We start from the raw sequence: 15,660 nt of genomic DNA, 5'->3' as shown, positions 1-15,660 counted from the left end.
CTTCTACTAGCACATGAGTTATTCTCTGCAGGAGAGGATGATGTAATCCCTGAGTTGTGCCTGAAGGCAGAATAATCAATTGCTGCACCATCCCCTAGCTGCTGTGTATGAGTGAACCACCTCAGGTTGATTAGTGATGTCTTGACTAACCTCCATTTGTAATTACAAGCTTCCCTGTTCTCACCAGTGTAGCTACAGCATTCTCAAAGTATGTTTTCTTCATAATGCATCAAATCAAATGGTAGGTTTCCTTTAAACATTATTTAGGCCCCCTAGGGTGTTATTATTGAGCTTTTCTAGTACACCATGAGGCAGGTAGTGATAGTGAATGTTAGATGAGGAAGAGCCCTGTGTTTGATTATAAATGTTTTATTTGCAGCAGTTAAAAGATATGTATGCAAGCAACATCAGCATTTTGCAACAGCGCCAAGATTGGAGAGATTTTTCCTGCTTGTATATTTTATGGAATAAAGTTGGATATATTATTTTAACATGGATACTACTTAGCAGTTATGTCTGTCATTTTCTCCCCTACCCTGATTGTCGCCCAGTCTTCTATGGCATTGTATGACTAATAGTTTGAATGATGAAAATGTTTGTGTCCAGAGGCCATGAGGAACCTGGTGTGTAGTTTTGTGCTATAAGAAGCAGTGTGCCCTGTCTGTGGTGGATGTAATATGGGAGCAACAGTATCAACAAATGTGGATGGTTTGGATTTTCCAGCTTTGGGAAACTGAATTTTATTGTTTTTCCCTTAAAGTAAGGGCTCCCATAGTAAGTACTTGTTGCTGCATGGTCTGACTTACATCTGTCTTTTAAAAAAAACATGATATGTACATTATTTAAAAAATAAGAAAATAATAGCACAATTAAAAATACTATTAAAATATATACCACATTAAAGAATCATCATAAAGAGGACCTATAAGCTCTCCTGACAGGTCTGTTTTAGTAAATACATATGTTTTCTCAAGGTGATACATGTGAGGGATAGCCCCTACAGGGTGGCTGCTGACCATTTCAATATTGAGGGGAGGTTGCTGGCCATTTTTTTAGTGGGGAGGCTTACGGCCATTTGATTAGTGAGGGTATGCTGCTGGGAATTTAATTATTGAGGGGAGGCTGCTGGCCATTACATTAGTAGAGGAGGCTGCGAGACATTTCATTAGTGGGGAAGGCGGCTGGGCATTTCATTAGTGGGGGAGGCTGCTGGGCATTTCATTAGTGAAGGGAGGCTGCTTGACATTTTATTAGTTGGGGAGGCTGCTGGGCATTTTATCAGTGAATGGAGGTTGCTGACCATTTCCTTATTGCGGGGAGGCTGATGGCTATAACAGTAGTGAAGGGTGGCTGTGAGTAATGCATTTCCAACCCTAGGATCTTACTCAAGTCAATGTAATTTTTTGAGGAAAAATTAGGTCCCACAGCTAATATTCAGGTTGGCTTGTTCTCAAGTATATGCAGTACAACAGTACATTGAAGCACTGCTTCAGCCATCTCTTTTCTGCATCTGCATCCTTGTCTTTATGTTTTCTCTGTAACATGATTTAGGCACATCTTTTATAGGAACACACACCTTTATCTAGGGGATCGTTTGCACCGAGATATCAATTTATTCTTTAATTTGTAACAGAATTAACTGAGTAACAATGCAGTTTTTAAATAATGGTTCTAAACAGACATGTTATGGAAACAGGTAATCTGTATAGGGCAGTGATGGCAAACCTTTTAGATGCCGAGTGCCCAAACTATAACCGAAACCCACATATTTTTCGCAAAGTGCCTATTCAACAATTTAAGCAGTAACTTATTACTCCCTGCTCCATTACATGTTTAAATTATATAGGCACCTGAGGACACCAATACAGTAGAAATAAGGAGAAGAAGTTAGGATTATCATTGTAGCTTCCTTCTAGGGTTCTGGGCTGCAAGAGGCCTTGAGTCCTGTCTGGGGAACTCTGCGTTGGGGTGATGCCGCAGGTGCCCATGGAGAGGGCTCTGAGTGCCACCTCTGGCACCCGTGCCATAGGTTCGCCACCACTGGTATAGGGGTTTAAAGCAATCAGAAAACTCCCTGTAATACACCTTACTTGTTGATACACACAACCTTTCCTATAACTGTATGCTGACCATATGTTTGTGCAGCTTGAATATTTATTGTATATGTTGTCCTTAGGTATCAAGCTTCTAGTATCTTTATTTTAGTCTATTTGGCCCCCTTTTGATTGTAGTACCAATTTGCAGTGAAAATACACAGTGAAAATCGACAGTACACATTACACAAAAAAGAGACCAGCTTAGCTATCCCTAGTCCCTTATTTGGTAATGATACAAAAGTAAGCCCAGCTTAAATAGTTCATTTTCATTATTGTTACAAAATATAATTCAAAGAATTTTTGTAGGAATATCTATTATCTGCATAGAAAATGAAGCACATATAAAATGTCCACAGGGTATAAACCTTTATACTTGTCTTTAAATTATTCTGACCTCTATGCTACTAACTGGCCATATACGGTATGTTCTGAATATCATTTATAATTTGTTTACACACATTGTTGTTTCTTGTTTGACAAGGAGGTGTGGTCGCGTCGATTAGAGGGTAATGGGTACCAATAAAGACGAGCCAAGAAGCACTAGACTTTTTGGAAAAAGTAAGCAATTCTTGTGGGATAAAAGTTTAAAAAGGTGTCTAAAGATGAAGTTAACTTTTTATCCAGTATGCCATTTAGACAAATTTCTGCATCTTTAGACTGCCTGCTCTAATTCTGGAACTGGATTAAAGAAGCTTTATCTGCCCAGGTACTTTTGTAGAAATCCGGTCTTCCTTGTGATATAATTAGGCCATATGTGGTTGTCATATTAGTTCAACATGATCAATTGGTTTAGAAGGTCGGTATGTTTGAGATTATAGAGGGCAGTGGCCACCTTTCCAACTGTGACACTTTTGGACCCCTCTTTCATCTGCCACCTGTGCAACATCTGATAAACTTTTTCCTTCAACCCATCACGTTCCCAGTCGTGGTCTATTTCGTCAATTTCTGGCTGGCAAAATCCAACTGCGCGTGCAAACGCTTTCCATTTCTTGGATAAATTGTCCCTCAGCAACTGCATCTGTTTTTCATTCATTAATGCATTGCTCCCTGAAATGCAAAAGTAGAAAGAAAAGACTAAAACTTCATAATAAACTTGACATCTACTTGGTTCAAAATGAGATATATTTGACTTTACTTGACCAAGTTAATGCCAAATTAATTTAATGTGATGGACTTTATTTTGGTTTATTTGGATTTTTACCAAGAAGGAGGTTTCATGATCAGAGACAACTGTGATCATGGACCTCTCACCACTAAGATGTTGTATACAGATTAAAACACAGCTCCTAAGAACTTACTTTCACTTTCTATAAATGTTATGGAATAGCACCCCCAAGAGGCGAACTACTACATGGATATATACAGTAATTCTATATAATAATAAGTTATTGCTATGACATTGTATTTTGAAATGCAATGCGACCAGAATAACGAGGCACTTTTGCTGATCCCCTTCGTTTCCTCTGAAATGCAGGTATTAGATAACAAACACTACATATTTTGCATTGTTAACATGCAAAACACATGGTGCATGGTTCAGAGGAAATGTAGGTGATCAGCAGAAGCCCCTCTCCGTTCTGGTTGCATTGTGTTTCAAAACACAATGGAAGCGGAAAGCGTTACCCCACCATTAGAGGATCCCATAGTTGTTAACTGGCAGTCTTTCTGGTGGAGGCGGGCTATAATAGAGAAGCAGTATGTTCACAATATACTGCAATACAGTTTTATTGCTGTACATTGTATAGGAAACTGGACTCCCTAGGGTCCAGGCACCCTAGGGGGCTTGAAATCATAGAGATGTTTTATTTTTAAATAATATCAAAATATATATTTAAAAAGAAAATTCCAATCAGCCCCCTTTTCTGAGAATGCAAATAATTTATTTGTTTACTTATTCATACGTGCGTTCACTGCAAGGACTAATCGATTTTATATTTTGATATTTTGGGTTATTGGGATACCTAACATGTTTATCATAAACATTTCCCAACAAGCCAAAATTTTTGATCCACCAAAATATAAAAATGACCTGGCAGTCAACATTGTAGCTGAAAATAATTACACATTTAACCTCAGCTAATAATTTTGCCGTCCAAGTCTCTCCCATGCAAGTCTATAGCACTACAAAAATAAAGTAAAAGGACTGCATATAGGCATTAGGCCGAATTCACACAGAGGGCAATGGCCGAACGGAGTTATATACAGTGCCACCGTACCGCTCCATCCATGCGGACAAGATGTCATATCTTTCCCCGCGTGCATGGCTGTACACCATACATCTCTAAGGAGAGTGGAGGGGTAATCCCTACTTCTCTCCAGCGTGGCGGCTAAGGCGGGACGGGTATATGTTTGTGTGCATTTGACCATAGTCTGTTTTTCATAGCAATAATAATTGCGAAATAAAGGTGGCAGAAAAATAATTGAAACCTTTTGGAAAGAGTTTTCTACTTTTTTTTATGCCTCCTAGAAGTATAAATCCTGTTTTCCACTTCTCAAAGACATGAATTGTTGTGCCATCTATATAATTTTACCCATCCTGTATTACTCAGTGGCTTGTCTTTAGACTGCCTATAATCCTTGTAGACAATTAATGCTAACTGAACTTACCAAGAACATTGGTGTATTGGTTTGACTCTTGAGTGATCCGACTCTTATCTGAGTCTCCACTAAAATTTAAGGTATTTTGGGTTCCTATCTGAAAGGCTGTACTGTTTGATATAGTAAGATTGACAGATTTTTCTGAAAAAAAAACAAACACATTGGGATCATGTCTGTGGGATAAATCAGAACACACCATATATAATAACAGAAGCAAACAGAGGACAGTAGTCAGCATCACTTAATATGGTTGAATAGCCTGATCCACGGTTGTAGATTCAACAAATAAATGAAAACAAGTTGCTGAGCTCCAGCAAACATCATGTTTATGGTATACGCTCAGCGTATACGTCGGGAAAGCATAGTTGTACCTTCACCTGCTCGGTATATGACGTATCTGGTGTAAAAGATACAATGGAAAGACGTCCTCCTCCAGATACATGGGACTGCAGGAGAGGGGGACACTGGTGAAGTCACTGTCCATCATTGAAATAACACCCCTAACATTGGCAGCAGCCAATTGCCAGCTACTGCCCTGGTTCACTTCTCTCCCCGCATTCAGGGGAGAGGACAAGTCACAGGGGCGTATCCCACTATAGTGGGATACGCCTTTGCCATACGTTGTAAGGACACGACAGAAATCAGCCTTGACCGATTTGGCAAGCTCTGTGTAGCTCTGCGTAATCTGTGTACGCTATATAAATAAGGGGATTATTATTATTATTACTACAATGTAGACAAAATACGTGAGGTGAACCCAGCCTCATTAGCTCATATCACTCATATCACCTTGCCTGTTTTTCAATGGAGCGCTGTGATGTATTGGGGGTGTCCCAAGATTATCAATGAAGCTCAGAACAGGAAGTGCAGTTCCTGTCTTTTCCATGTTATTATTAACAAGTTATCCAGGATAAGAAAAGTGTGGCTGTTTTTAGTCCAAAAACAAGCACCATGTCTGTCACTAACTAGTATGTTGCATAACTGCTCAGCTAGATCTGATATGCAATACCATCATTTATTTAATAATAAATCTTTCATTAGAGCCATCATTACCTTTGCAGATCATATATATATAAAAACAAAATAAGACATAGCATAATAAAATTGGATAAATGAAACAATAGGAATGAGGGCCCTGCTGACAAGACCATAAAGGTCTCATCTGGGTGTTCAATTTTAATTTAATTAATCTGCCATATATATATACATTTCTTTAATGTTATTAAAAAATCTATCTGAGTAAAGATAATTTCTAATAAATGTAGTCATGTTATCCTTTAGAAACCAGATAGTTATCCTTGGATACGACTACCGCACTCTTCCAGCAGTAGGGAGGCATGTAGTATTGAGGTGTCTAAATTCAGTGTTTTTACCACAGGACAGCTGTGAGACATAAGGTAACCCCCGTTCGTCTCATATGGAAGAACTATTTGGATATGACCACTGCTGCTGCAGTGATTGCTAAAAAAACCCAAATCAATCTTGCATTTGAGATGAGATAGTTCCATAGACATAGGACAGCTGTCTTTTGATATGAGCACTGCTACTGCAATGATTGCACACAAAAAAACAAAGACCTGTCCAATGTCTCTGTCTCTATGGAACCATATAACTACATTTATGGGAAGTTTGAAGAAAATGTGCAGCACTCCGTTTGTGGTAAAAAATGAATGTGGTCCTTTTATTCCATCACATATAACAATAGCTATTGCTTATCCTGCTTGATTTTCATGGAAGATTTTCTTTAAGGAAGCCAACATAGTCCAATTGGTTACCAGACCAAATGTTAGAGCCGTCACAGATTTTAGAAAAAAGAAATGGAACAAAAGTAAAAGTACTAATTTACCTGGAGCATATCCTGGAACGGGTGAATATCCAAAATTTCCCTTGGGGAACAAACTGCTGCCTTCTATGCCTGCAACAACAAAAGAGAGGTGGAAGCTACAATTCTGTTACCTTTTTTCCACTAAAACCCATGTATCAAAAATTACAATTTATACACAGGAATGCAGAGAAGTGACATGACACAAAGTTTAAAAGGGGTTTTTGGCTTTAGCATAGGTCTGTGGGAGGTGCAAACACCAGCATCCAGGTCGATCAGCAGTTATACACTAAGAGTGGTGCACACAACCTGGACGATTCTAAGGTCCATTCTTCACAACTGATTTGCTTCAGTTTTGTACCTGTCTGTCCATTTTTCATGGAAGGCACTTGGATGGAATCTGAGGGTCATCCTTAAAGGGATTTTCCCATGAAAAAAAGTTAGGCTCTATCCACGGGAGGGTTAACTTGTTCATCATTGGGGGTCTAAGTGCTGAGACCACCACAGATCACGAAAACGTTGTGTCCGATGGTGGTCTCGCGTACCTCCATCGGACCCCTCGTCGCTCCGTCAGACTAATGGAGCAGACGGCCGTACATGACCGCTCTGCTCCACTAATCTCTATGGAGCTGACGCTAATTGCCGAACACCACGCTCGGCGATCTCCGTCAGCACCATAGAGATCTGAGATCCCCACTGATAAGCGAGTCCAGGGGATAGGGCCTAACTTTTGTTCGTGGGAAAACCCCTTTAATTTTATTCACCCTTTGACTTCTATTGTACACATGTGTTGGTGTAAACTATTCAGAGTAGGAAATGCTCAACTCTTTTAACCCCTTAGCGCCACTCCCCTTTTTAGCATGTCAATTATTTGCTTTATGAGGGCTTGTTTTTGTGCAACAAATTGTCCTTCCTAGTGACGGTATTTAGTCCCATGCATTGTTCAGGAACGTCCGAATGCAGGGGTTAATGAACTGTGTATCCGATTGGCTCAAAAGTAAAAGTTAAATCAGTTAAAAATGGATGCAGCTAGGCCATGAGAAACAGTTGAAAATGTCAACTTTTCAAGTGGTGCTGGATAAAGTTGGAAACATTCATTCATGAATAGCTAGGCCAGTTGCACAAGACCATTGTTTAATTTCACAGCCAAACCTCATTGTAGAGGATATGACTCATTATAGTGCATCTTAGATATATGCTATAAGGAGTCCCTTCCTCCCTGCTGCCATAATGATTAACTAGTTGGTCCGTGAAATGCAACCAGCGCATAGTAATATGAATTCTGATGAACTGACCTTTTCTCTTGGTTAGTGCACATTTACTACTAATTTTACTACTACTACTTTGCACAAAACACCCTTTAAAAAAAAAAAAAAATAGAGAGCTTGGAGTAGCATTTACTATTTTGGAGTATGGTTTTAGAGGGGTGGGTGCAGATTTTATTCATATACTATTTCTTGAACAGATGATAATTGGAGAAGCCTGGCTCGATAAGGAGAGGTGTGTGTCACAGCAGCTAGATCCACCCACCATCCACAAATTATAGTTGTAGAAAGACTCAAGGAGGAAAATAGCGGAGAAAACAAAGAATACCAATTGTGTAACATTCAGAAACAGTGTTAAAAGGAACTTATCACCAGGAAACTCATTTTCACTAAAGACAGGTTACAGAAGTGCATTACACATCTGCTTTTCTGCTTTTTCTAAGCATCTGCATTACAATATAATTGTGTGTTATAACTTACCTTGCACCCTGACTGAATCCTCTGTGTAGTTCCATGGTTTGGTCTTTGGTTTGGATGCATTTAAAAAAATAGCATGTGACTTGTCTGTGCTGCAGACTGCTCAGCTCCTGGCCTCCATCTTTGTGCTCCTGTACAGCTCCTTCCTCTCCCACTGATGTTAGCTCACCAGGTTGTGAGCTCTGTGAAGGAGCAGGAGGGAGGAGCTGTACAGGAGCACAAAAGTGGGGGGTGAGAGCTGAGCAGTCTGCAGAACAGACAAGTGTTGTGTTGTTTTTTTGAAATGCATCCAAACCAAAGACCAACCTCTGGGACTACACAGAGGATTCTGTCAAGGTAAGTTATACCACACAATTATATTGTAATATTTGCACTGCAGATGTGATGGGCTTCTGCAATGAATTCCAATGAAAGATACCCACTACAATTATATACAATCCCTATACTACCCTAAAAATCAATACCAATAACAGTATACAGGACCAAAATGTAATACTCAAACCATAAAGTCCAATAGGATAGAATCTTTTAAATCTTTATTTGTACACAACATGGCAATCAAAAAACATTAAAATATTCACATAAAATCCACAGAAAAAAACAAGAAGGGTGGTGGTCAGTCCATAGTGCATATATCCGCCACAATGCGCCCAGAAGCGCGTTATATACATAAAGTGCCTACCAACAATAAGTAAATTCCCTGGACCACCACCACAGCACCCCGAGAGTACGTTTCGCCGTCGCTTCCTCAAGCGATGGTGAAAGTGAGGTCACTGGCTACGGGTTCCCTTTAATTTTTCTATGCACACAGTGAACTACTCATTTATTCTGAATGTATTGATAAGTGAACGTTTTAATTAGAATCTATCTATACTTCAGATATGAAGTATAATTAGCCTATGTCCAGAAGTAGTAACAGATCTTTTAGAGACTTACCTCCCGCAAGGGCTCCAACAGGATTATACGGATAACTTTGAGGTAGTGGATAGAGATTCTGTCCTGATTCTATAACTCCCAGCTTAGTGGAATCAAATGGAACAGAAGTGTCAGTAGTGTACAAATTGGGGTAGAAGGTAAGCGGGGATGAAATGGGTGGATTTGTATTCCATGCAAAGGGCTGGGGCGCTGGAAAATACATTGGTTCATTGGGTTGCTGATATTCTACAGGTCTGCTAGGAGCAGGGAAAATATTTGGGCTCTGTATGATATTATTATGGGTGTATGATGGAGCTGTATAAGCTGATGATTCACTGTTAGCACCATATGGCATGCTTCCAGGATATGCATAAGATGGATTAGAATTCCGTCCAGGCGATTCCCTATTGGTGTCAATCGGCATGACTACAGGATAGGTCCTTATGGAAGGAGAATTTGTTGCAGGAAGCTTAGTGTTGGCACCAGTTGGCATGCTCACAGGAGAAGCCCCCACTGGAGTAGAGTTCCACTCTTGTGGTTCACTGAACACTTTCCTGTTTCTCAGCTCACTCATACTAGGAGGGTTAGAAGGGTTTGTTATATTGTCAATGCGACTTCCTGCCTGATGGTAATTCATTTCATCTTGAAGTTTTCTCTCCAACAGCTCATCACATTTTTCTTCTTCACACTCCACCGGCTCATTAATACAAGCATAAAATGAAGCCTCATTCATATTTCCATATTGAAAACCCGAGCTGTGTAGAGATAGCGGAACATCTACTGGAAGAAAGAAAAAAATGGATATACATATCGTTATGTAACACACTTTTTTGAGGTACATCAATATTTAGAGTACAGTATGAACAAGCTTAGAAAAAAAAGTCTTAAAATTCAGGGAAAAACACATTTGTGCCATTTTCTTTTGGCCTGTTTTATGGCTTTCACTATGTGCTCCAAAAGATACCCGCCCTTTATTTTTTGGTCGTAATTTAACCCCAGGCGTTCTCATCTCTAATTTCATATACTACTCTACTACTTTCCATTATTCTGTGAGAAAGTCTTGGATTACTGGCACTGTCCCATAACACAACACAAGAATAATTCTTTCTTTTTGTCTATGATGCTGACAAACTTCAATGACTAGACTTACATAAGATGCTGCTGACTGACTGCTTCCATGTGTATCTGTGTTAAAATGTGTCAGGAAAATACAGGATCACTGATAAATATGTTATTTGATCATTTATTTATAGCTTGTTCTTTAGCTAAGATATGAATTGAATATTAAGGAGAAATGCAAGCTTTGTACTTTTTCAGCTATAGTCACATTAGGCATATAAGTCTTACCTCTTGGGATACTAGGAGGTTCTGCATCACAATCGAGCTGTAAAGATGCCATTCTCTGAATAAAGGCGTCCGGTTTAGGATATGATTCCTAAAATGAGATTGTAGTATATTTAATAGGCAATGATAAGTCAGCTTAATTTAACACAGGATCTGATGGATCTGAGCCAATAGAACAGAAAGAGGCTGTTTTACATATTGATATGTAAAAATTTTGCTGGAGAAAAATAATTTACAGGCGGTCCCCTACTTAAGGACACCCGACTTACAGACGACCCACAGTTACAGACGGACCCCTCTGCCCACTGTGACCTCTGGGGAAGCTCTCTGGATGCTTTATTATAGTCCCAGGCTGCAATAATCAGCTTAAAAGTGTCTGTAATGAAGCTTTATTGATAATTCTTGGTCCAATTACAGCAAAAAATTTTGAAACTCCAATTGTCAAAAGGGAAAAAAAAAAAAAATTGGCTGGAACTACAATTATTAAATATACAGTTTCGACTTACATACAAATTCAACTTAAGAACAAACCTACGGACCCTATCTTGTACGTAACCCGGGGACTGCCTGTATAAAAATATTTGAAAAATTCTCACCTGAATTTTTTTCAGATCATTTGCTACATATTTTTCATATCTTTCAGAGTATATGGGCCTGAATTTATTTTCACAATCTGAAACAAAACAAAATAAAATTTTACTCAGCACGGCTGCAGAGTCGCTAAGCGTGGTTTATCTCAATTTGCCTAAATCCAACTCCACCAAAATCGTCACCAACTCTGTATCCAAAGTCCTGTTTTCCTATTCATTCTAGCAGTTCTAAGATAAGTGCAAGCATTCTTTCCCAGTGATCTATGGCAGAGGAGCTACAATACTGAGCATGTACATAAAGAGCAACCACATTCGTTTCAACTAAAATCCAGTGAGAAGAAGAGGAGCCAGAAAAGGAGAGGATCTATTTCCTTTTTTTGGTCTGTTCTAGGGGTTTCAAGTATTATTAATCGCCTATGGGGTCTCCAATGTTATTTGTCTACTTTGGGGTCTCTCCATTATTATCATAGTCTACTCTGGGGGGTCTCCACTTTAAGTTTTTGTCTTCACTGGGGTCTCGACTATTATTGTCTGCTCTGAATGAAGTATTTGGTTTCTGAAGTACTATTTATTGCTGTACTGTGATTATTAGTGCATCTAGGGTGTACTAATGCACCAATGAATGTTTTAATTTTTCAATACCAAAGTACAAAAACATAAAATATAAATACTATAGATTACATATCAATTACCATTTCAATAGTTCATACAAATACTTTACTTATATTTTACCCCTAACATCATCCCACACCCCCACCCTCTCCTCCTGGTCGGCTGAGCAGGAAAAACCCTTGCTTTAAAATCTTTAAATGTCCTGTACCAACCAGCTCTTCCTCCAAATATTAAGGCACCCAGGACGTGTGCGGCACCGTCCTGCTTCATACTGCGCTGTCTGCCCATTGCCGGCTATGGGGGATGTATATACGCCATATATATACGTCGGCCGTATATACGCCCCCCGATACGCGTGTGTGTGAATGTACGTAGTCTAAATCGAAATCCAGGCATGACTAAGCCACATGCACAAAATTAGTGCCTTCTCCTGAGCACCGACAACATGCAGTTTTTCTAATAATAAAGCTGGTGCACAAAATTAAGAAGCATGAAGAAGAGGCATCTTTTTCAGACAAATAAATTTATAAATTAGTGAAATTGCTTTTCTAAATTATGTGACTAACTTTTTTTTTTTACTTGGATTGCCAGCCTGCCATTGCACTTGTAGCCAATGGATCTTGTAGCGGCTGAGCACCGATTGTAAGCTGCAGTTGCTGTGAGAAATTGTGTGCTTAAAGGGAACCTACCACCACAAATCTACCTATAAAAGGTAGATCGGGTGGTAGGTGGATCAATGGGACGTGAGGATAATCCTCACGTCCCCGCAATTTTTTGGTAACTTTTATGAAACGTTTATGCTAATTTTATTATGCGGCTACTGGGGCGTGGAGTAGCCGCATCTGAGGTTACACAAGGCGGCTACTCCACGCCCCGGTAGCCTCTTTTCTCCTCCTACTTACCATCTTCGGCGCGCAGCTGCTCGTAGCTTCGTGCCCTCGTCCGACGATCCTGCAGTCTGCGCATGCGCAGAACAGCAGGCCCGCGCCTGTGCAGCCCCGGCTTTGGAGCAGTGACCGCGCAGGCGCGGGCCTGCTGTTCTGCACATGCGCAGACTGCCGGATCGTTAGACGAGGGCGCGCAGCTACAAGCAGCTACGTGCCGAAGATGGTGAGTAGGAGTAGAAAAGAGGCTACCGGGGCGTGGAGTAGCCGCCTCGTGTAACCTCAGATGCGGCTACTCCACGCCCCAGTAGCCGCATAATAAAATTAGCATAAACGTTTCATAAAAGTTACCAAAAAATTGCGGGGACGTGAGGATTAGCCCTTAAAAGGCCTATCCTCACGTCCCATTTATCCACCTACCACCCGATCTACCTTTATAGGTAGATTTGTGGTGGTAGGTGCCCTTTAAAGTGTAACCGTCATTTCAAAAATCTTTTGATATGTTGTAGGGCAGGTAATTTTAAGCCCTTTTGCAATTGGATTAGTTACCTGAATCTTGCTCCTTCCTCTTGTATTCTGCAGACTTCCCCTAGATGGCAGTGTCTGTTTAGATAACAGTTACTATGGACATTCCGTCTTCATAAAGAACTAGGGGCAGGAGACACCCCCCATCTCTCCCTGCTCTCAGCTGATCACCTCATGTGTCACTGCCCCAGCACTCAGTCATGTGCAGGGAGAAGCCCTCACTAATGTAGTGACCAAACACCTGAACTTGTCTCTCCACAGCTTTCCCTACACTTGTGTATAACAAATAATCCACACAGACAGAAACTGCAGCCCCCCCATCACCTCACACAAGGAAGTGGCAGGAGACAATCTCCAAGCTGTCCCTCCCCTCACGTGCTGTGCTGGAGTGTTACATAGATAGATATGAGATAGATAGAAGATATAGATAGATAGAAGATATATATAGATAGATAGATAGATAAATATGGGATAGATATATGAGAGATATTAGATAGATAGATAGATAGATAGATATGAGATAGATACATAGATATTAGATAGATAGATAAATAGGCAAATAGATAGATATTACATAGATAGCTCTGGTGTCATTGGTCAGCAGCAGGCGCTTGTGATGAGGTGACAGGCGGCAGGCTCAGCCCCTCCATCTTGCTGAATGTAGTTCTTTTGAGAGCTGGAAACCCTGGTTGCTATGGGCCAAAAAAGATACTAAATGAGGACCGAGAGGGAAAATACTTTGAGGAATGATTCCCAGGGACACCTGGAGCTGAATTATGTATTTTAGTTTTTTTTTTTGGTCAGAATGACGGTTACACTTTAATTTTGAGTTCTTTACATAAATTGATAATTTACAGCTCCGGGTTATAGATGGCCCCAAAGAGTTGTTAATCTGGTGGAGGAAGCTCCAATTACTAAAACTAGGACATCGAAAAGAACCCACTCGGGTCCTCTTTGGGCTCAGTGCGCCCAAATATACGTATATGCGTCCCCAACGTCCGTGTGAATGTAGCCTAAGATCTATACAGTCATGTGTCAATATAAAAGGAGGTAGATAGTTCATCTAGCATGCTAAAGGTGGGATTATTCCCTGAATGGGGACAAATGACCACAGGGACAAAACAAATGAAAGAAGGGTTAGGAAAAATGTTATGATATTGTCAGGGGGAACCAGGCAAACGCTAAGTGCTAAACACTAAATTAGAAAAAGTACTCAATTATGTAGTAGGCATTATCAGCACAATTATGAGTTTGTGTGTGTGAGTGTATATCCGAGAGAGTCTTGGGGTGAGAAAGAGCAGTTCAGCTCAGATTTCCAGGCAGTTACAAACACTGTGGGGGAATTAGTCGTGCAATCATGTAAAACCCCATGTATCAAGGAGAGAGACCTATGTGTTTGGGGGGTGGGGGGAGGGGCTGGGATCCCTCCTTTAGCATTGTCTCAAAGTTGGTGGTCTTGAGAGATCAGATTGACCAAAAAAAGAGCTAAGCTGTGAATAATACAACCATGACAGAGCCATACCAGGACTTTTCAAACAAAGAGGCTCCGGTAGTTCCACCAGTATCAAGGAGCTCTCCCGGAGGTTTTTAAATTAAGGGGATAGGGGCCCAAAGAGGGAAGAAAGCCCTAGGGTCCTGGAAGTTTTAGTCCAAATTAAAGGTAAGTCACGAGTCAACCACGGCAGTGCGTTTTCTACTCAAACCTATTGTTTCGTAGAACGACAGCAGAATCAGTTAACCAACCATATTAGTACTGAGGAAATGTGATATTTAAGCAAAATGGAGGATGTCCATTTTGATCACGTTTAAGCGACCAAACCATGATATAGATCTCCTGTCCCAATCCTGCAATGAGTTTAATAATCCCCCTGCGTCCAATGCCTCCTTTACCTGTAACTGGTCCCCTCCCATGTCCCCACTACCATATCTCCTTTCCTGTAGCTGTCCCTCCCCTGCTTCCAATGTCCCCTTTCCTGTAGCTGACCTCATCTCATGTCCCCTTTCCTGGAGCTGGTCCCCTACCATGTCCCCTTTCCTGGAGCTTGCCACCTCCTCCCTTGTGCCCTTTACGGTAGCCTGTCCCCCTCCTCCCATGTGCCCTTTACAGTAGCCTGTCCCCCTCCTCCCATGTGCCCTTTACGGTAGCCTGTCCCCCTCCTCCCATGTGCCCTTTACTATAGCACGTCCCCATGCTCCCATGTCCCCTTTACTGAGACACTTCCCCCTCCTCCCATAACCCATTTACTGTAGCACGTCCCCCTCCTCCCATGACCCATTTACTGTCACACATCCCCCGTCCTCCCATTTCCCCTTCACTGTAGCATTTCCCCCTCCCCCTGCTTCCAATGTCCCCTTTCCAAGTTGCACCATGTTAAAAAAGAAAAAAAAATCCAATACTCACCTTCTCCTGCATCTGTCTTCTCATCTTTACGTTGCTTCCACAACATCAACACATGCTACGGCAGTAGAGTCGTGCATTGACGCGGAAGCAAAGTGAAGAGGAGAAGACAGACGCAGGGGGATGCGGAAGGT

The 15,660-nt window shown here is 40.9% G+C and overlaps 1 protein-coding gene across 3 annotated transcripts in view; it reads right to left on the bottom strand.

The window, feature by feature from the left end:
- Positions 1 to 222: 222 nt before the first annotated feature.
- RIPK1 (receptor interacting serine/threonine kinase 1) overlaps positions 223 to 15,660 on the bottom strand; it is a 47,918-nt gene continuing 32,480 nt past the window's right edge. For 2 of the 3 annotated variants that reach the window (XM_072152483.1, XM_072152484.1), the window contains exons 7-12: positions 11,114 to 11,190; positions 10,521 to 10,608; positions 9,195 to 9,953; positions 6,541 to 6,609; positions 4,704 to 4,835; positions 223 to 3,143 (exon numbers count right to left, since the gene is read on the bottom strand). In XM_072152483.1, the coding sequence (XP_072008584.1) occupies positions 2,863 to 3,143; positions 4,704 to 4,835; positions 6,541 to 6,609; positions 9,195 to 9,953; positions 10,521 to 10,608; positions 11,114 to 11,190 (1,406 nt within the window). In that variant the 3' untranslated portion in view covers positions 223 to 2,862. The remainder of the gene's footprint in view (positions 3,144 to 4,703; positions 4,836 to 6,540; positions 6,610 to 9,194; positions 9,954 to 10,520; positions 10,609 to 11,113; positions 11,191 to 15,660) is intronic. The other variant, XM_072152485.1, reaches the window with a different exon arrangement.

The sequence above is a fragment of the Engystomops pustulosus genome, chromosome 5 (genome assembly GCF_040894005.1).
Source record: "Engystomops pustulosus chromosome 5, aEngPut4.maternal, whole genome shotgun sequence".
In the NCBI taxonomy this organism is placed as follows: domain Eukaryota; kingdom Metazoa; phylum Chordata; class Amphibia; order Anura; family Leptodactylidae; genus Engystomops; species Engystomops pustulosus.
Note: the sequence above shows the minus strand (reverse complement) of the source record. Positions and strands in the feature narration are given on the sequence as shown.